The sequence below is a fragment of the Chiloscyllium plagiosum genome, chromosome 29 (genome assembly GCF_004010195.1).
Source record: "Chiloscyllium plagiosum isolate BGI_BamShark_2017 chromosome 29, ASM401019v2, whole genome shotgun sequence".
In the NCBI taxonomy this organism is placed as follows: domain Eukaryota; kingdom Metazoa; phylum Chordata; class Chondrichthyes; order Orectolobiformes; family Hemiscylliidae; genus Chiloscyllium; species Chiloscyllium plagiosum.
Window position 1 is genome coordinate 37029221 of NC_057738.1, and position 20801 is coordinate 37050021.

At 41.7% G+C, this 20801-nt stretch overlaps 1 protein-coding gene across 21 annotated transcripts in view; it reads left to right on the forward strand.

The window, feature by feature from the left end:
- ulk4 (unc-51 like kinase 4) overlaps positions 1-20801 on the forward strand; it is a 497483-nt gene that overhangs the window by 346412 nt on the left and 130270 nt on the right. The window contains exon 33 of one of the 21 annotated variants that reach the window (XM_043719557.1): positions 1461-1800. The exons of 18 other annotated variants lie outside the window; for them this stretch is intronic. In XM_043719557.1, the coding sequence (XP_043575492.1) occupies positions 1461-1483 (23 nt within the window). In that variant the 3' untranslated portion in view covers positions 1484-1800. 2 more of the 21 variants (XM_043719559.1, XM_043719556.1) reach the window with 2 other exon arrangements.

Here is a 20801-nt window from a genome sequence, read left to right on the forward strand (position 1 = left end):
GACCCTCAGGTTAAACTCACTAATGGTCATCTATCTCTAATGAGAGAGAGCTGCCCTGCGGTCTTCTGGGGCAAGGGCAATTTTTTAACTGTAATTTAGGAGTCTGAGTTTGGCTCTTCTCTCCAAACAGTACAGTGTGGATGTGAAATATACTGTGAGAGAAAATAAAGAACAAGCTTGAAATATTCACCTATGTGGGAGGATCAGAAAGAAAGTGGAGCTGGATCAAAGATCAGTCATAAACCGATTGAATGACCAAGCAGGTTAAGTAGCCATGAGGCCTACTCCTTTTATTTCTCATGCTCTGGAGTTCTTATTAAGCATTAGAAAGATTAATCAAATAAACATAGCATGGCTTTAAATTCATGATTTGGAAGCAGATTACAAAACACTGTCCTCTCTTTAGCTTTATTTTGATTTTTTGTTTAATACCAGATAACTTTCTTGTTATGTATACTTGTCAGACTTATCTCTGTTGTGTAATTGCATTCGCTGCAACCTGAAACCAATGTCGAGGCTAAATTTCCAAGAGTTGGTGTAACACTGTGAAAAAAAATTCATGGCTCAAGCAAATAGAAACCATCTCTTTATGGCCTAGCTGTGTGGACAACTTTTGAAGATAACAGTTTGCTGTTACTTTACTCGCTTCTGTCTGTACTGCAGCTCTGACAATAGGCCCTTTGTGAGTTGTTTCTGAAAATACATAATAACAAGTGGTACATTCCTGAATTAATATTAATATGCTGTTGCACCATAACTTTATATTGGGAAGCGAGAGTAGTTTTGCCCAATAGACTTTTGTGTAAAGCAGTGAACTATTATGTCACTAACTGATCAATTTTAACACTTTGAAGATTCCAAGCAGTTTTTTACATATTCAACAATGTTTCCCTGTTTTGAACAAATGTTTCCTTTATGCATTGCTAGGGATACTTCCATCCCTATTTATCCAATATAGATCATGACATTCTAAAATGCAGAAACAGGCCACTCAACCCAACTGGTCTGTACCTAAAGATGCCATAGTCCTTTTGGACCATAGGGTCACTTTGTCAGTAAAGAGAGGTGATTTAACCTGAGACGTTGCCACGTCTCAGGCAAGGGGAGAAAGTGAGAAGAAGGGTCTTTAATGGTAACCTCAGCTGGTGCAGCAATTAAACCTGTGCTGTCAGCATCACTTCTGCATTACGAAGCAGCCATTCAGCCAACTGAGCTAACCAACTCCCTCTCTGTACCAATATTCCACTGGAGCTCTCTTCCTTCTCTAATTTCTTCTCCCAACCCTCTTTATTCCCATGTCCTCATGTTTCTACCAAGCATCCCCTTAAATATAACAGTATTATCTATTTCAACCACTCCCATTGGTTCCAAGCTTTGAATACTGTACTGTGTAAAGAAATTTCTTGTAATTTCTTCATTCGATCTGTTAATAGCTATCTTATTTTTATGCCCCACTGAAGCAGAAAAGGAGTCAATTAAATGAGGTCGTGGATGGTTGCCAGTGCTTTTGGAGCCATGTAGAACCATATCAATGCTTTGCTTTGAATCCCTGCATTCAAGAAAGGAGAGAGAAAAGTTGAGGATGGGAAGCAATAAAAGAAATAAAGAATGCACTGTCCAATATATATTATACTGCAAGAACAAGAAACTCATTGTCATTTAACTCATTGACTACACATGGTATTATGAGCTCACTTGCTACTGTTCATCTCACATGCAGTATGCACAGCTGCAATGAAGATGCAATCTGGAGTCTTCTGAGAACCAGAAAAATTCCCTTGGAATGAAGCCAACACCAGTTTCAGCAGTGAATAAATCCATTTGTGATTTTTTGTTTGTAGCTGTTTTCTTGATGTTCAGATTGTATTGAATTTACTGACCAGTTTGCTAACCATTGAGTCATTGACTGATGGATGGCAATTGATTATACATCTTTCTCTGACAGCTGTAAATTGGGCCTGTTCACCACATCCGTGCTTAACGAAGTTTTAAAATAAATCTATTCTATCAGGTGTCAAGGAGGAAAAGAGGTGGGGATATCAATCAGGTACTCTGATTTCTGGTATGCTGAACACTTCTGCTCAATAGTTTGACTCTGCAGATTTGTTCACCCTGCTTATTAATATACAAGTAATAGATACCTTGTTGAAACTTTATTGGTGGAACAGCACAGCAGGTCAGGCAGCATCCAGGGAACAGGAGATTCGACGTTTCGGGCACAGGCCCTTCTTCAGGAATGAGCAGAGAGTGTTCAGCAGGAGAAGATAAAAGGTAGGGAGGAGGGACTTGGAGGAGGGGCGTTGGAAATGTGATAGGTCTATCACATTTCCAACGCCCCTCCTCCAAGTCCCTCCTCCCTACCTTTTATCTTCTCCTGCTGAACACTCTCTGCTCATTCCTGAAGAAGGGCCTGTGCCCGAAACGTCGAATCTCCTGTTCCCTGGATGCTGCCTGACCTGCTGTGCTGTTCCAGCAATAAAGTTTCAACTTTGATCTCCAGCATCTGCAGACCTCACTTTCTCCTAATAGATACCTTGCCAAAGATGGTAAAGGGGAGATGTTATGAGCTGCAAGAATAATTTATACATCCATCTGAAAGCAGCAATTGTGATGCTGAGCGTAAAACTCCATCCTTGAAGTTTACTTTCAGCAGTAAGATTGAACTTTGTGCATGTACTTCAGCCATAGTCTAGTTTTTTCTTCTCCAATGGACCTCCTCTACTGCCAAATCCAAGCCACTTGGCGCCTGAAGGAAGAACGCCTCATCTTCTGCCTTAGGACCCTCCAACCACACGGCATCAACATTGACTTCACCAGTTTCCTCATCTTCCCTTCCCCAACCTCATTCCAACTCAGCACCGTCCACTTGAATTGTCCCATCTGTCCATCTTCCTTCCCACAAATCTGCTCCATGCTCTCCTCTGATTTATCACAATCACCCCTCACCTGTATCTACCTATCACCTTCCCAGCTACCTTCCCCCAGCCCCATCCCCACCCTATTTATCACTCAGTGCTCCCTGCCCCCCAACATTCCTGATGAAGGGTTTATGCCTGAAACATTGATTGCCCTGCTCCTTGGATGCTGCCTGACCTGCTGTGTTTTTCCAGCACCACACTTTTCGACTCTGATCTTCAGCATCTGCAGTCCTCACTGGAGCGTAGGAGGTTAGATATTGATTTCTTACAGAGTGGATACAGGTCCTTCAGCCCATCAGGTCCACACTGACCCTCCCAGACTCAGTCCCCTACATCTAACACTACTGGGAATTTAGCATGGTCAATTCACCTAACCTGTACATTTTTGGACTGTGGGAGGAAACCAGAGCACCTGGAGGAAACCCACGCAGACAGGGAGAATATGCAAATTCCACAAGACAGTTGCCTGAAGTGGGAATTGAACCCAGGTCTCTGGTGCTGTGAGGCAGCAGTACTAACCACTGTGCCACCGTGCCTCCAATACGGTTGAGAGGCAACCTTATAAAATAATGAGTGGTATAGGTTCGGTTAATGGTAAGCATCTTTTCCCTAGGATGGGTGATTTCAAGACTAGGGTGAGAAAGATTTTAAAAAGACACAAGAAGCAATTTTACACAGAGGGTGGTTTGTGTGTGGAATGAAGTGGTGAATGCGGGTACAATTACAGCATTTAAAAGACATTTGGGTAAGTACATGGATAGGAAAGGTTTGGAGCGGTATGGACTAGGAGCATGTGGATGGGACTAGTTTAGTTTGGGATTATGGTTGGCATGGACTGGTTGGACCGAAGGGTCTGTTTCCATGCTGTATGACTCTATAATACACCACATAGTAATAATTTCCCTGGCAACATCATTTTATAGAACAGGCTTGAGTTTGTCAGCGTGCTGACTCACCATGAGTGCTTATACCAAAAAAGAATCTGTTGAATTTATCGTTATAGAATATGGAGCAATGCGATGAAATATAAGCTTGTTTCAGCTATTGAAACAAAATTGTAGAAACCTCCACAACTTACGCTCATTAGAGGCAAAATCATCAAGAACGTATAGCTGGACTAGTTTGTTCAGAGTTTCAAAATTTCTGAACGAAGAAACATCACATTAGGGTGATCGGTCATGGCTTGGATAGTACAGACAGGGGCCACCTAACCTGCAGCTTGTTGGAAACATTGGTGTTGTTGTGTTTCCAACTTTCATAGTGACTATGAAGGCTTTACTGGCTACTTTTTGGTGTACTGTGTTTTCTTACCTGGCAGAACAGTTCTACAATTGCTTCCTTTGATGGACATTGGCTTTTGATAGTGCAGGAGACAGTAATTAGTATTTTCACATTGGAAAGAAAAACATTATTTTGAAAGCAGAAGTATATTGTGCTAAATAGATCTGAAGGTTTAGGGACTTCCCAATCTCAAAATATTGCTTTCTCCAAAAGAGGCAGTGCCGATAAGATGGCTTCTGGTGAGAAAAATGTGCTCAAAATTGTTTAGAAGCAATTTGCTATGCTGAGTTCCATAAAGTAGCTCGGCCATTTACAGGAGGAATGTTCATTTATTGAAATGGGAAATGTTCATTATGGAGTCCAGTTACTAGAGGTGTACCGCAAGGATTTGTTTTAGGTCCACTGCTGTTTGTCATTTTTATAAACGACCTGGATGAGGGCATAGAAGGATGGGTGAGTAGATTTGTGGATGACACTAAGGTCGTGGATAAAGTTGCAGAAAGTGCCGAAGGATGTCATGGGTTACAGAGGGACGTAGATAAGCTGCAGAGCTAGGCTGAGAGTTGGCAAATGGAGTTTAATGTACAAACATTATTCCGTTTGGTAGGAGTAACAGGAATACAAAGTACTGGGTGAATGGTAAGATTCTTGGGAGTGCAGATGAGCAGAGAGATCTCAGTGTCCATGTACATAGATCCCAGAAAATTGCCACCCAGGTTGATAAGGCTGTTAAGAAGGCATACGGTGTGTTAGCTTTTATTAGTAGAGGAATCAGATTTTGGAACCATGAGGTCATGCTGCAGCTGCACAAAATTCTGGTGCAGCCGCACATGGAGTATTGTATGCAGTTCTAGTCACCGCATTATAGGAAGGATATGGAAACTTTGGAAAGGGTTCAGAGGAAATTTACTAGGATGTTGCCTAGTATGGAGGGAAAGTCTGATGAGGAAAGGTTGAGGACTTGATGCTGTTTTCGTTGGAGAGAATAAGGTTGAGAGGTGACTTAATTGAGACATATAAGATAATCAGAGGGTTAGATAGGGTGGGCAGTTAGAGCCTTTTTCCTTGGATGGTGATGGTTAGCATGAGGGGGCATAGCTTCAAACTGAGGTGCAATGGATATAGGACAGATGTCAAAGGTAGTTTCTTTACTCAGTAGTAGGGGCGTGGAACGCACTGCCTGCAACCGTAGTAGCCTCGCCAACTTTACGGGTGTTTAAATAGTTATTGGATAAACGTATAGGCAAGAATGGAATAGTGTAGGTTAGCAAGCCTTCAGATTGGTTTCATAGGGCGTGCAACATTGAGGGATGAAGGGCCTGTACTGCGCTGAAATGTTCTATGTTCTAGAAGACATTGTCACATTCTTCACAAACATTCCAAAGCACTTGTGCTGTGAAATTATTATAGTTATGTTGATAAATAGCAATCATTTTGTAAACAGCAAAGATCTGCAGACAGCAGTAAGGTAACTGATCAATTAATCTACAAGGTCAGTGTGTGAGGGAGGGTGGTTGGAGTCTTTATTGTTTTTCTTCGAATAGTGCAATGGAATCTTCCGAGATCACAGGAAGGATCAGAATGGGCAATAACACAACACCATTAACAAGAGGTTACCAGTTCAAAATGACAAGCTAGGGAAGATGAACCAAGGGACCACTTCAGGTCTTGTGCTTTGAGAAGCCTACATTGTTACCACAGACATCTGTAGGGACTTGGAGACTTTGGTTTGCAGAATGGAAGGAAACACTGGAGAGCCAAGCTTTCATGATTTTCTCCAGGGCTTGTGGAGTGCCCACACAGTGTAATTTGTCCCTGGCCCCTGAAGCCCTCCCAAGGATAGCTTTGGGAAACAGGAATACTAGCAACTGAGATAAGACAGCAATCACTGTATCTACATAAACTGGATGTAAGTTTCCTCACTGAGCTGGAAGGTTTGCTTTCAGATATTTTGTCACTATACTAGGTAACATCATCAGTGAGCCTCTGGTGAAGCACTGGTGGTATGGCCCACGTTTTATTTGTGTGTTTAGGTTTCCTTGGGTTGGCAATGTCATTTCCTGTTTTTCTCAGAGGTTGGTAAGTGGGATTCAAGTCAATTTGTTTGTTATTAGAGTTCTGGTTGGAATGCCATGCTTCCAGGAATTTTCGTGTGTGTCTCTATTTGGCTTCTCCTAGGATGGATGGGTTGTCCCAGTTGAAGTGGTGTCCTTCCTCATCTGTATGTAAAGATACTGGTGAGAGTGGGTCTTTTTTTTGTAGCTGGTTGATGTTCATGTATCCTGGTAGCTAGTTTTCTGCCTGTGTTCAATGTAGTGTTTGCTACAGTTCTTGCAAGGTATTTTGTAAATGATACTAGTTTTTATTAATTGCATAAAGTATATATGTGATTACAGAAATATCTGCTACGTGACACCTGTATGCTTTTTCATCTAGCGAGATGAGTCAACTATGTGTTGATTACAGTTAGGTATGAAGGGGGTCAGTAAGCAAACATCTGATTTTCTGAATTGGGATGATGACAATTCTTAACAATGTTCTAAACCCATCTGCAGCTCAACAATTCTAATGTATTTCACATCTTGCGCGTTAAACCAGCTTTGAGGTTCTGTAAACCAAGTATTGCAAAGTTTCATAATCTCTATGCATTTCAAAGCCCTGATGCCCTGTGTGTGAACTTGACAAGATGTGAAATATGTGAGGGCTGAAGAGCTGCATATTAACCAGGTAACATTTGGAATCTCAATGTTTTGGATTTGTATATCAGCCACAAATGGGAAGGAATGTTTTGGGAAAGAAAACATGGATGGAAATGGTGCTGAAGAATTTCATTGGAATGGGGAGGAGTTGTTGTTTCTGTATTTATTGATGGAGTTACTCTGCACTGCCATATTTAAATTAACAATCCCAATTACAGTTCTCCTGTTCGCTCAATATCCTGAGGAGTTCCAAATATTAGCAAAGGCTCCATTCTAAATCTCAATTATTTATTCAACTCTTAGAATTTAGCTTGCTCTGGAAACCTATTCCTTTCACTTCAGAGAGGCTAACAGTTTTTTAGGAGACTTTTTTCTAAGAACATTGAGATTTCCCATTTTCAGGAATGTTTGTAACGCAGAGAAATATCAAAATTCAGGTGATTATCTTGGGGATTTCTTGACAACCAAGGATCTTAGGCAGGTTCTTTTGCACTAAAATCTGCAATTTCATAGGAGGTGATTGACCTTTAGCACGGAACTCCCATGCCTTCTCAAAACGGCATTGTTCAGCACATTATGCACCAGTATGAATCACGGTGGTTACCTTTGTGAGTTTGTTTGTACACACACACATTTATTCAAATGGAAATATATTTGGAATTTTCTTAACCCGATAAAGGGAGCTAATATTAGGTGTAATATTCCAGGCCCGGAGGTGGTGAGCCTGAAAGTCCAAAGTAAATGTATTTAGGCAAAATGATGATAGGGTTCTGGTCAGCTACCTTCACGCTCCAGTAGTAATTGAGGTCCTTAAATGATCATTTAACAATGACTTAGGGGCTTCTTCCTGCCCCTGGGCTACAAGTACTTCAGCTGCGGGTGAGACAAGAAACAGCAGCCTACCTGACTGCTGAACTAATGCAGGGGTAGGCTGCCAGTTTGGGGGTTGGAGTCACTCTCCTCAATATCTATTCTAAGGAAATTCTGCTATTTCAGGGATTAGTCTGGTGAACCTCATTTGCATTCAATCTAAACAAGTATTTCCTTACCAAGATAAGAAGACCAGCTTGACTTTGTACTAGTGTGAAAAAAAACTTCTTAATGTTGTTAAGCATACTTTGAAATTGGATAAATAGTTGAAGGAGAAAAAGTTATAGGCTTATGTGCCAAAACCAAGAAAGTTGGACTAATTTAAGTTCAGGCAGTTGGGATCAAGGGAATTACTGGAGGTGTGTAGGGAATACAGGAGTTTACTGAAGAAGGAAATCAAGAGGGCAAAAAGGGGGCATGAGATAGCCTTGGCTGAGAAGATTAGGGAGAATCCAAAGAGTTTCTTTTAGTTATTGTTTTTTCTTTAACATACGTGAGAGAGAATAAGGCCCCTCAAGGACCATAGTGGACAAGTATTTGTGGAACCAAAGGAGATGGGCAAAATCCTTAATGAATATTTCTCCTCTGTGTTTACCATGGAGAAACTCATGAAGACTTGGGAACTTGGGGAAGTTAGTGGTGATACCTTGGGGATAATTCATATCACATTAGAGGAGGTGCTGGACATATGAGAATGTATGAATGTGTTAAATTTTCTGGTCCTGACCAGATACATCCAAGAGCACTGCAAAAAGGTAGAAAAAAAATTGCGGGGGGCCTGACTGGTACTTTCGCATCATCGTTAGAGTTAGTGGGTAGAGAGAGAGAGGGAGAGTGGGCGCTGAGGTCCCAGAGAACTGGATGGTAGTGAATGTTGTGCCCTAATTCAAGAAGGGCTGCAAAGAAATATCTGGGAACTAAAGGCCAGTGAGTGTAACTTCTGTGGTAGGTAAGTTACTTGTGAAGATCTGAGAGGTAAGATATACATGCATTTGGAAAGACAGGGTTTGATTAAGAGTAGTCATCATGGCTTTGTGCATGGGAGATCATGCCTCACAAATTTGTTAGAGTTCTTTGATGAAGTGACCAGGAGGGTTAATGAGGGCAGAGCAGTAGAAGTAGTCTATATGGATTTCAGTGAGGCCTTTGATAAGATTCCACATGATAGGTTGCCCTGGAAGGTTAGATTGCATGGAATTGAGGGGAAGCTGGTAATTGGATAGACAATTGGCTTGATGGTCAGAAGCAGAGAATAATAGTGAGAGGATGCTTGTCTGACTGGAGGCCTGTGATTTGTGGTGTGCCTCAGGAGTCGATGCTGGGCCTAGAGCTGTTTGTTATCTCTATCAATGACTTGGATGAGAATTGACAAGGCATGAATAATAAGTTTGTAGATGACACTAAAATAGCCAGTATCATGGACAGTGAGGAAGGTTCTCAGAAATTGCAGCAGGACCTTGATCAGCTGGGGAAGTGGGCCGAGAAATGACAAAGGGAGTTTAATGTAGACAAGTGTGATGTCTTGCATTTTGGAAAGTCAAATCAAGGTATGAGTTGCATGGTGAATGGTAGGACCTGAGGAAGTGCAGTGGATTTGAGGGATCTTGGAGTTCAGGTGCATGGTTCTCTGAAAGTGGAGTCACACAAAGACAGGGCAGTGAAGATGATGTTTGGCATACTGGCCTTCATCAGTCAGGGCATTGAGCATAAAAGTTGGGAAGTTATGTTGCAGTTGTACAGGACATTGGTGAGGCCGCATTTGGGGTATTATGTTCAGATTTGGTCACCTTGCTATAGGAAGGATGTTATTAAACTGGAAAGGGTACAGAAGAAATTTACAAGGATGTTGCCAGGACTCAAGGGTCTGAGTAATAGGGAGAGGTTGGACAAGCAAGGATTTCTTTTTTTAGAGCATTGGAGACTGGTGGAGGATCCTTTCGGTCATGAGAGGCTTGGATAAGGTGAATGCACTCAGTCTTTTCCCCAGGGTTGGGGAATTGAGGGCTAGAGGGTTTCAGTTTAAGGTTAGAGGGGAAAGAATAAAAGGGAACCTGAGGTGCAACGTTTTTACACAGAGGGTGATGCATATATAATGAGCTGCCAGTGAAAGTGATTGAGACGGATACGTTAATAACATTTAAAAAGCATTTGGACAAACACATGGATAGGAAAGGTTTAGAAGGATATGGAACAAGTGCAGGGAAATGGGGTTGGTGTGGTTGGACATTTTGATTGGCATGGCCCAGTTTGTGCCAAAGGGCCTGTCTCTGTGCTGTAGGACTCTATGACTGTGACTGTATAACTGGATTCCTCTTCAAAAGGTCCAATGCACACTTAATGGGCTGAATAGCCTTCATCAGTGCTACCCATGTCTGTAATGTGCAACCTTACCCTCTGTTTAAAATCTTTGTTATTACTCACGTTATTGGACTATACAGTACCTCTTTAATTTTAATTCATTTTACTTCAAAGTCAGCTTTTAGTCACTTTTTTGTGGTTGACGTTGATTTGATCACCATGGCATCTGGTTTTTAACTTTAATCAATTTTCCCTTTTCACATTTGTGAGAGTCATCCTTTTTTTGCGCTTGTTGACTGGATGTAGACATCACTGGCAAGACCAGTATTTATTGTCCATCCTTAATTGTACCATTTGAAGCATTGCAGTCCATGTGGTGTATGTACACTTGTTATTGTGTACAATCTTCAAATTGTAATCTTAACAATCTTAATTACAATCTTAAAAATCTGCATTTTAATTAAAAGGCAGCAAATGCAGAAACTATCTGTTACTTATTTAAAACTTGAAAGTAATTAGAGAATGTGGGAACTACAAAAAAAAAACCTGGTGTCTACATTTTTATATGGGAATTTTGTGAAATGCATACCTCCCACAATATGTATCCCATAATTTTAGTAACTCCAAGAATATGGACCAAGAATCACATGAGGAGAACAATGTTATAACATTATTCTGAAATGGAAATTAATAGTTTTTAATTTGTTGTCAGAGCTCTATAGTAATCATTAGTAAATGAACATCAGGACTTTTGATATATAATAGGGGAACCAGTTTTATAAAGTCATAGTCGGTTACGGCACAGAGGGTGAACAACATTTGGCATATTAAAATCCATGAAGCCTGTATATATTTACATTGTACCTTTATATAATAAAATGCTCCTAGCTGTTTCACAGGAATGTTAGAATACAAATTTAGACGTTAAGCAATTTGAGGAGATATTACATGAAAGACAGTATTCTGTTTACCCAGCCAACTTGTTTCTTCTCCTACCTTTCCCCTGCTGCACATCAAAGGGGTTTAAAACAATGGTTCAGTCTGTGTTTTATAGAACATACCTACTGTAATGCTACGTGTTGTTTCTCTCAATATTTTCACATCCACTGTTGATCTGTTGAGCCAATGATCGCAGTGTTCAGCTCTCCAGGGAGATTTTTCTTAAAGCAAACACAATATGAATATACAGTAAAAGTGAAAAAAAATTCACACTGCAATAATGAGGTTATTTTAGGTGTAGAATATGATTACACTGGCATTTTCCTTTGGATGATAAAATCATTAAATTATTTTTCTATTCAAGGAGTTTGTTATCATTCTAAGTGCAATTTTAGTGTCTGAATATTTTTTGTCATTCTAAATGTCATGTGATTGGCCCAATTGTTTCACAATAATGTATTCAGTGATGATGTGATTAGTTTGTTTTGCTATGCTGTTTCATTGTAATTATTTGTATTAGTTGGGAGGTCATAATTCATAAACACATACATAAACCGTGGTGAATTGATCATTCATTGGGGAATATTTCTAGTAATGAACAAATCTGAACACTTCTCCAGGCAAGACAGATAATATGTTCTGAAGAAGGACCACTGGACTCAAAATGTTAACTCTATTTTCTCTCCACACATGCTGCCAGACCTGCTGAGTTTCTCCGGGAATTTCTACTTTTGTGTTACAGTATGTTTTTGTTCAAGAAGGTGGCAGTTGTTGAAAGACCTCATGTGATATCCAAAATTGTAAGAGCACAGTTCAGTTTGTTTGTTATTTTATATATATATAATGGGCAAAATCAGAAGTCACACGATGCCAGGTTATAGTCCAACAAGTTTATTTGAAATCATAAGCTTTCGGAGCAAAGTCCTTTCATCATGTGAAGTGAGAGGGAAGCACACAGACAGAGAATTTATGGGCAGAGGGATCAAGGGCAAAGAGATCATAAGATCATACAAATGGTGTGAATGGAGTGTCAAATAATAAGTCTCTGCAGGTGACTAAGGGTGTTAGATGGTCTGAGTAATGTGTCAATAGTTGAATAACAATCGAAGGGATGACCTATAATCCGATTAAGTGAGGCATTCGGGCGCTGGAGACAAACCAAATGACTGGAATAACTTGGAACACAACAGAGGCCATTGGAAAAGCCCAGCAGGTCCGGCAGCATCTGAGAAGATAAACCAGTGGAAGGATCACCAGACCCAAAACGTTAACACTGATTTTCCATGTTAATACAGAGCAATTCATCATCATCTGGAAATGGAGATTAATGTTTAGGCAGAGACCCTTCACTGGTACGGATGACAGTTAGTAATACAGTTTAGTAAACCTAATTTTTCCTTTTCCAGATTTTTTTTATTTCCAATGCAGTTAATTAATGTCTATTGTATTGGGGACAGCTTATAGACCCAATTATATGTCATTATGCCAGCTCATTTGCAAAGCTGTTAATATTTGTCATTGTAAATAATGGTAAAGAGATGTACATAAGTTTCTAAATTACCAATACCAGTCAGTGAAGTCTTGACAAAGCAAAGACAGCGAGTACATCTTTTTAGAAATAAACATGCATTCAGACTATAATGTTCACATGAGGGAGATGGTAGTGTCATGGTAAGGTCACTGGACCAGTATTACAGAGGCCCAGGCTAATGCTCTGAGAACGTGGGTTGAAATCTCATCGTAGCAGCTGGTAGAATATAAATTCAATTAATATATCTGGAATTATAAGTTGATCTCAAAAATGATGACCATGACCATTATCATTGATTATTGTTCATGGTTTTACGAGACTTTCCTGTAACTATATCCCAGGACACTCTTTCCCATATTTCCAGGACATCAACTTGGAGACTAATCATACGTTTCTTCTTGTCTCTTGTCTAAAAATATTTGATTTTCTGGACATACCTGTGGCTTCCTCTATGGCTTTAACACCTAAATCCCCAGGTTTAATTCCAGGACACAGGCCAGCTTCAACTCATTTCACTCCAACTCCCCAAGACTAGTTTCACCTCCGTGGCTCTCGTTCTCCTTCTCTGTCACCCACCCAACTCTCCAGTCTCCAGCCTGCATTCCAATGCACTTGCAACTGTTCCAGTTCCCTGGCCCCAGCCCCTGCTTTGATATCTTGGCCGTATTCTTGCTCCAACTGTCGAGTCTCATCCCCTTTCTGACTCCCTGGCACCAACCCCTGCTGTGCTTCTCTGGCCCCAGCTTCAACTCTCTTGCCTATCCATGATATTCTTTCATTCTCTTGCTGATCAAGAGTATATCAAACTCTCTGTTAAAAGCATTTAAAGACTCTGCTTCTGTCCCCTTTCGAGGAAGAATGCTCTGAAATGGATGAATATCAAGATACATAGATAATGCATAGGGATACATTGAGATCAATAGAGAGAGAGGGATAATAAAGTAACCCCCTCCAACACAACAACCTTGCTCATCTGGTCCCACATGTGACTTCAGAGCCACACGAATGTGAAACAGGCTCCCAACCAATTCACTTCAAGGGCAGTTACAAATGGACAACAAATGGTGGCTTTACCAGTAACATTTACATTCCATGAAAGAATGAAAAAGGACAGTTCAGGCCTTCAGTGATTGTTTCACAGTTAATAATTAGCTTTCTAAATGAAGTCTTTTCTGCATCATTTGTAAGGTGAGGTTTGAATATGCAGTCAGTCCAAAGATCATGAGGTAAGGACTCTTTATTCCGAAGTTTGAGAAGGTTTGTAGCTGAGGTTGAGGTTCTGGATGTAGGTTTGCTCACTGAGCTGGAAGATTCATTTTCAGATGTTTTAGATTACATTACAGTGTGGAAACAGGCCCTTCGGCCCAACAAGTCCACACCGACCCGCCGAAGCGAAACCCACCCATACCCCTACATTTACCCCTTACCTAACACTACGGGCAATTTAGCATGGCCAATTCACCTGACCCTGCACATCTTTTGGACTGTGGGAGGAAGCCGGAGCACCCGGAGGAAACCCACGCAGACACGGGGAGAACGTGCAAACTCCACACAGTCAGTCGCCTGAGGCGGGAATTGAACCCGGGTCTCAGGCGCTGTGAGGCAGCAGTGCTAACCACTGTGCCACCGTGCCGCCCACGATGGTTTTGTCACCATCTAGGTAACATCTTCAGTGAGCCTCCGGAAGAAGCATTGCTGATAATTCCTGCTTTCTATTTATATGTTTGGGTTTCTTTGGGTTAGTGATGTCATTTCCTGTAGTGATGTCATTTACTATGGTAATGTCATTTCCTGTTCTTTTTCTCAGGGGGTCTGAATCAGGTCTAAGTCAATGTGTTTGCTGATAGTGTTCTGGTGGGAATGCCATGCTTCTATGAATTCTCGTGCGTGTCTCTGTTTGGCTTGTCCTAGGATGGATGTTTTGTCCCAGTCGAAGTGGTGTCCTTCCTCATCTGTATGTAGGATATTAGTGAGAGAGGATCATGTCGTTTTGTGGCTAGTTGATATTCATGTATCCTGGTGGCTAGTTACAGTCCTTGCACGGTATTTTGTAAATTACATTAGTATTGCTTGTTATCTGTATAGAGTCTTTCAAGTTCATTAGCTGCTGTTTTAGTATGTTGGTAGGTTTGTGGGCTATTATGTTGCCAAGAGGTCTGAGTAGTCTGGCAGTCATTTCTGAGATGTCTTTAATGTAGGGGAGAGTGGCTAGGGTTTCTGAACATGTTTTGTCTGCTTATTTAGGTTTTTTGCTGAGAAGTCTGCAGACTGTGTTCATTGGGTTAAAACCAATGAGGTAAAAACAATAACTGCAGATGCTGGAAACCAGATTCTGGATCAGTGGTGCTGGAAGAGCACAGCAATTCAGGCAGCATCCAACGAGCAGCGAAATCGACGTTTCGGGCAAAAGCCCTTCATCAGGAAGGAAGGGCTTTTGCCCGAAATGTCGATTTCGCTGCCTGTTGGATGCTGCCTGAATTGCTGTGCTCTTCCAGCACCACTGATCCAGAATGTGTTCATTGGGTACCCATTCTTTTTGAATACACAGTTTAGATGATTTTCCTCTACTCTGAGTAGCTCCTCTGTGCTGCAGTGTGTGGTGGCTCGTTGGTGACTCTTTATTTCATTATAATCAAGTTGTTACAAACAGGAGAAGTGAAGGGAAATTGAGGTTAAACAAGGAAGACTGGTCTCTATCCATTTGAAAAAACCGTTCATCTGGCAGATCCTTCTCCCCATGAGAACTCTGTAACGAGGTCAGCCAGGTGGACGTCATAGAATATGAATTCCTTGATGGGGGCTGTTAGTCTAGTCCAACCAGGGAGCCCTTTTTGACAGATATAAGCAGCAGTATCAGAGGTTCTGTTCACTCTGAGAGCTGGATCTGAGGGAGCTGGATCAGTGTCAAAAAAAGGTAAATAAAAGGTGACTTGGTGACAGAATACCAGCATCTATGGAGTTATTTCACCCAACACCCTCTGGGTGAAAAAAAGGTTTTCCTCACATCTTCTCTTAGCCTCACTAAATACCAAACTGTCCAAGTTCCTGTTTGATTACGGACCACCCCTATGCAACTACAGGGATAGCTTCAGTAGAATTCCTAAGGAGGAGAAAATGCCACACAAGTTTAAATCTAATCTTCCGAGAGCTGTGGGGGGAGGGTGAAATGACATCAGGAACACCAGTGTTGGAGACAAGAGTCAGCTAAGCGAGAGAGACTGTTTACTTCAGAGGAAGAAGTTTGGTGTAGGAACCACGGGAATGGCCCTGCAATGGTAAGAGGTATGGTCAACACAAGGTCAGGTCCAGTGATATATAACATTTGGATAGGTCCAACAGTCCTGAACAAGCATGTGGACCATGTGAAAGTTGCAAACTCACAAATGGTCCAGGAGAAAAACGTGCCCAGTTCCTCAACTGCCTTTCTGACTGTTTTGGAACCGATGGGTTCTCCCTCTCTATCGTATTGAAGATACCTAGGAATCTGAAATGGACAAAGCACATGACACTGCCTCAATGCCTTTGCTACCTGAAGAGATGATTTTTTTTCCAAGACACCCCAGGCACTAAAGGCCAGCTGTGTGTTTTACATGCTGTCCGTATCAGAGGCAGAGTGGGAGGAACCAGACCTGGTGCTAAAATGCCCCAGGATGAGCTACACAAAAAAAAGAACCAGCCTATGTCCTCAGACTCAGAGAGGGAAGATGTAATGATTATAACAAGGTCAGCCAGGTGGACCTCATAGAATATGAGTTTTCTGATTGTGGTCGTTAATCTGGTCCAATCCGTGAGTTCTGGCTGACAGATATAGAAAGGAGTGCCAGAGATTTTGTTCACTCTGAGAGCTGGCTCTGGAGAATCTGGATCAGTGTCAAGAAATTTCTATGTGTAAATCAAACAAAACTTGGTCATGTGATACCAGCCTCTATGGAGTTATTTCAAACTCCTTCCCAAAAAAGGATCTATTTAAATGTTCCAGTCACCCTACTGATTGACCTCCCTCACTGTCTTCACCTGCTTGTGGAGATCCTGGCACAACTGCTAAAAGTGACCTGCTTGCTGCTGTGCTTTGCTATTGCCACTTGCTGCTGGAGGTCCTGTTATATATTAATAAACCGGCAGGTACTCAGTGGGCGGCACGGTGGCTCAGTGGTTAGCACTGCTGCCTCACAGCACGAGGGTCCCAGGTTCAATTCCGGCCTCGGGTAACTGTCTGTGTGGAGTTTGCATATTCTCCCCGTGTGTGCATGGGTTTCCTCCGGTTGCTCAGGTTTCCTTCCACAGTCCAAAGATGCGCAGGCCAGGTGAATTGACCATGCTAAATTGCCCATAGTGTTAGGTGCATTAGCCAGAGGATGGGTGGGTTACTCTTCGGAGGGTCGGTGTGGACTTGTTGGGCCGAAGGGCCTGTTTCCACACTGTAGGGAATCTAACCTAATCTAAAAACCAATTTACAAATCCAAGGGTCCCATTTAAAAAATTGAGATGAATGACACTTTTAGTTTGTTGGCTTTGGTTAATGTATCATTTGAAAGATGATACCCAAAAATGTCCATATTACAGAAGAGGAGGTACTGGATGTCTTAAAACACATAGAGGTGAATAAATCCCCAGGACTTGATCGGGTGTACTGTAGAACCCTGAGAAGTTAGGGAAGTGATTGCTGAGCCCCTTGCTGTGATATTTAGATCATCGATAGTCACAGGTAAGGTGCTGAAAGACTGGAGGTTGACTAACGTGGTGCCACTTTGTAAGGAAAAGCCAAGGAACTATGCACTGGTGACCCTGACATTGATGGTGGGCAAGTTGTTGGAGGAAAATCTGAGGGACAGGATTTGCATGTATGTGGATAGTCAAGGGCTGATTAGGGATAGACAACATGGCTTTGTGCATGGAAAATCATGTCTCAATATCTCAATTGAGTTTTTGAAGAAGTGTTGAAGAGGATTGATGAGGGCAGAGCAGTGGACTTGATCTAAATGGACTTCAGTAAAGCGTTTGACAAAGTTCCTCCTGGTAGACTGGTTAGCAAGGTTAGATCACATGTGGATATAGAACTGGATCGAAGGTAAATGACAGAGGGTGGTGGTGGAGGGTTGCTTTTCAGACTGGAAGTCTGTGACCAGCGATGTGCCACAAGGATCAGTGCTGGGTCCACTGCTTTTCATTATTTATATAAATGACTTAGATCTGAACATAGGAGATATAAACAGTAAGTTTGCGGATGCCACCAAAATTTGAGGTGTAGTGAACAGCGAAGGTAACCTCAGAGTACAACAGGATCTCTTATCAGTTGGGACAAGGGGCTGAGGAGTGGCAAATGGAATTTAATTTAGATAAATATGAGGTGCTGCATTTTGGAAGGTAAATCTTAGCAGGACTTATACACTTAAAGTAAAGTCCTGAGAGTGTTACTGAACAGAGAGACCTTGGAGTGCAAGTTCATAGTTCCTTGAAAGTGGAGTCTCGGGTAGACAGGATAGTGAAGAAGGCGTTTGGTATGCTTTCCTTTATTGGTCAGAGCATTCAGTATAGGGATTGGGAGGTCATGTTGTGGCTATATAGGACACTAGTTAGGCTACTTTTGGAATATTGTGTGCAATTCTGCTCTCCCTCTTATTGGAAGGATGTTTTGAAACTTGAAAGGGTTCAAAAACGATTTACGAAGATGTTGCCAAGGTTGGATGGTTTGAGCTATAGGGATAGGCTGAATAGGCTGTGGCTGTTTTTCCTGGTTATTCGGAGGCTGAGCAGTGATCTTATAGAGGTTTATAAAATCATGAGGGGCATGGATAGGGTCAAGAAACAAGGTCTTTTCCCTGGCTTGGGGGAGTCCAGAACTAGAGGGTGTAGGCTTAAGGTGAGAGGGAAAAGATTTAAAAGAGACCGAAGGGGCTACTTTTCCTGCGCAGTGTGGTGCTTGTATAGAATGAGCTGCTAGAGGAAGTGGTGAAGGTTGGTACAATCTGGATGAGTTCATGGATAGGAAGGGTTTGGAAGGATATGGGCCAAGTACTGGGAAATGGGACTAGATGAATTTAAGATTTCTTATCGGCATGGACGAGTTGGACCAAAGGGACAGTTTCCGTGCTGTACATCTCTATGATTCTGACTCTGAAGTGGATAGTTTGTTCACATCTCTTCGCTTGGGCTCAGACAATCTGCATTTGTATCCTTGAGAAAATGAAATTCAGTCAAGCCACTGTAATGATGGACTGAATATGAATGGGTTTAGTAAATGGCAATTCTTTGTTATTAATATGTTGACCCTGAGTACATAATGCAACAACAGATTTTAAACTGAATACACTGTACCACAGGAACAAAGGTCTTCCCACTATTAATGATCCATGTACTATACACTCACATGAGTGTTCTTGACACATAGAACACTTTATTACGAGGGCTTTACTTTCTCTACATGCTGCTGTATGCATCTAGCTAAGCTTTCCCAATGCTTACAAACTAATGTTATTGTTTTGGATTAAACTGTGCATTTGCCATTTATTCTATTGTGGCTACACAAGCTGTGAGCATGAGAACCTATTCCATTAGCAGCCTTGAAGAGCACTCACACTTTCCTACATTGGCAAAGCTGTCTCAATGGCCATTAGAAACTTGATTGTTCTTCCCAATTCCTAAATGAGCCAGCTCAGAATGGATGGCCTCCAAAGTAAACACACTGATCAGGCTGACACAATTCTAATTACAAATTGCAGCTCTCTCTGTGGTGAACTGTAGCTCTACTCATGTCATAAAGATGGAGGAAACTTGTGATGAAAGTTCATGATATATTACTATTATTAAGTGAAAACTTGGGTTCCAAATTGGGCACAATTGTTGTGGTTCTGTTCGCTGAGCTGGGAATTTGTGTTGCAGACGTTTCGTCCCCTGTCTAGGTGACATCCTCAGTGCTTGGGAGCCTCCTGTGAAGCGCTTCTATGATCTTTCCTCCGGCATTTGTAGTGGTTTGAATCTGCCGCTTCCGGTTGTCAGTTCCAGCTGTCCGTTGCAGTGGCCAGAATATTGGGTCCAGGTTGATGTGCTTATTGATTGAATCTGTGGATGAGTGCCATGCCTCTAGGAACTCCCTGGCTGTTCTCTGTTTAGCTTGTCCTATAATAGTAGTACAGCTACTCTGGTAAAATGTATGTCTTCCACAAGGGCTCAGTCCAAACACCAATAAAAGTGAAGACACATACAAAAAAACAAAAGGAAAATAGAGTCCAAGCACTAAGCCCTACCACAAAATTATCATCCTTTTCTCAAAGAGTAAAAAGAGAAAAGAGAAACTCAGGCTGTAACCAGCCAGTGAAACAACACACCCCTAATGAGGACTGAGTTACACCTGAAACACTGCATCAGAAGTTTAACAATCAGTCCTCACTAAAAGGAATGCCAGTTAACAAACTGGCTAAGTACTTCAGAAATCAGGTTTACCGCTCCAAAAAAGAGAGAAGCAGAAACTAATAGTAGCATACTGACTGTAGCACCAGCCAACACAGAGTCAATCCCCTAAACTGAGAAGGCCTCTGAACCTCCTGTCTATTTTATTTTTTCCCCAGCACCCATGGTGTGCAGGTGTGAGACACAAAGTGAACGAATCTTTATTCAAATTCCACCACCAGGAAGATAGGAAAACACCCGAGTGGCCAGTGACAAGCAGTGCCCTTCACATCAAAGGGCAATGCTGTGTGATCAAAACAGTGAAGGGGAGGGTAGGGACTAAATCAAAATAGAGTTGGATGGGGATCTCCTGTCTATTTTTTCTTAGGTGTGAGACACAGTGAAAGACACAAAGTGCACGATTCTTTATTCAATTTCCACCACCAGGAAGATAGGAAAACACCTGAGTGGCCAGTGACAAGCACTGCCCTTCACATCAAAGGGCAGTGCTGTGTGATCAAAACAGTGAAGGGAGAGTAGGGACTAAATCAAAATAGAGTTGGAGGGGGATCTCCTGTCTATTTGTTTTTAATTTAACCCCCACACTACCACCTAAGTGCGGTAGTGCTTATTTTTTTTCCCCGCACCCATGGTGTGTGTGTGCAGATGGACTCTCCTGTTTTTCACTCCCAATCTCCTGTATATTATATATTTTTTTTCTCTTTTTTTTTAAGATAGGAAAACACCCGAGTGGCCAGTGACAAGCACTGCCCTTCACATCAAAGGGCAGTGCTGTGTGAGGAGTCCTTTTTGTTTTTTTTTCTTTTATTTTTTTTAACCCCCACACTACCGCCTAACCGCGGTAGTGCTTATTTTTTT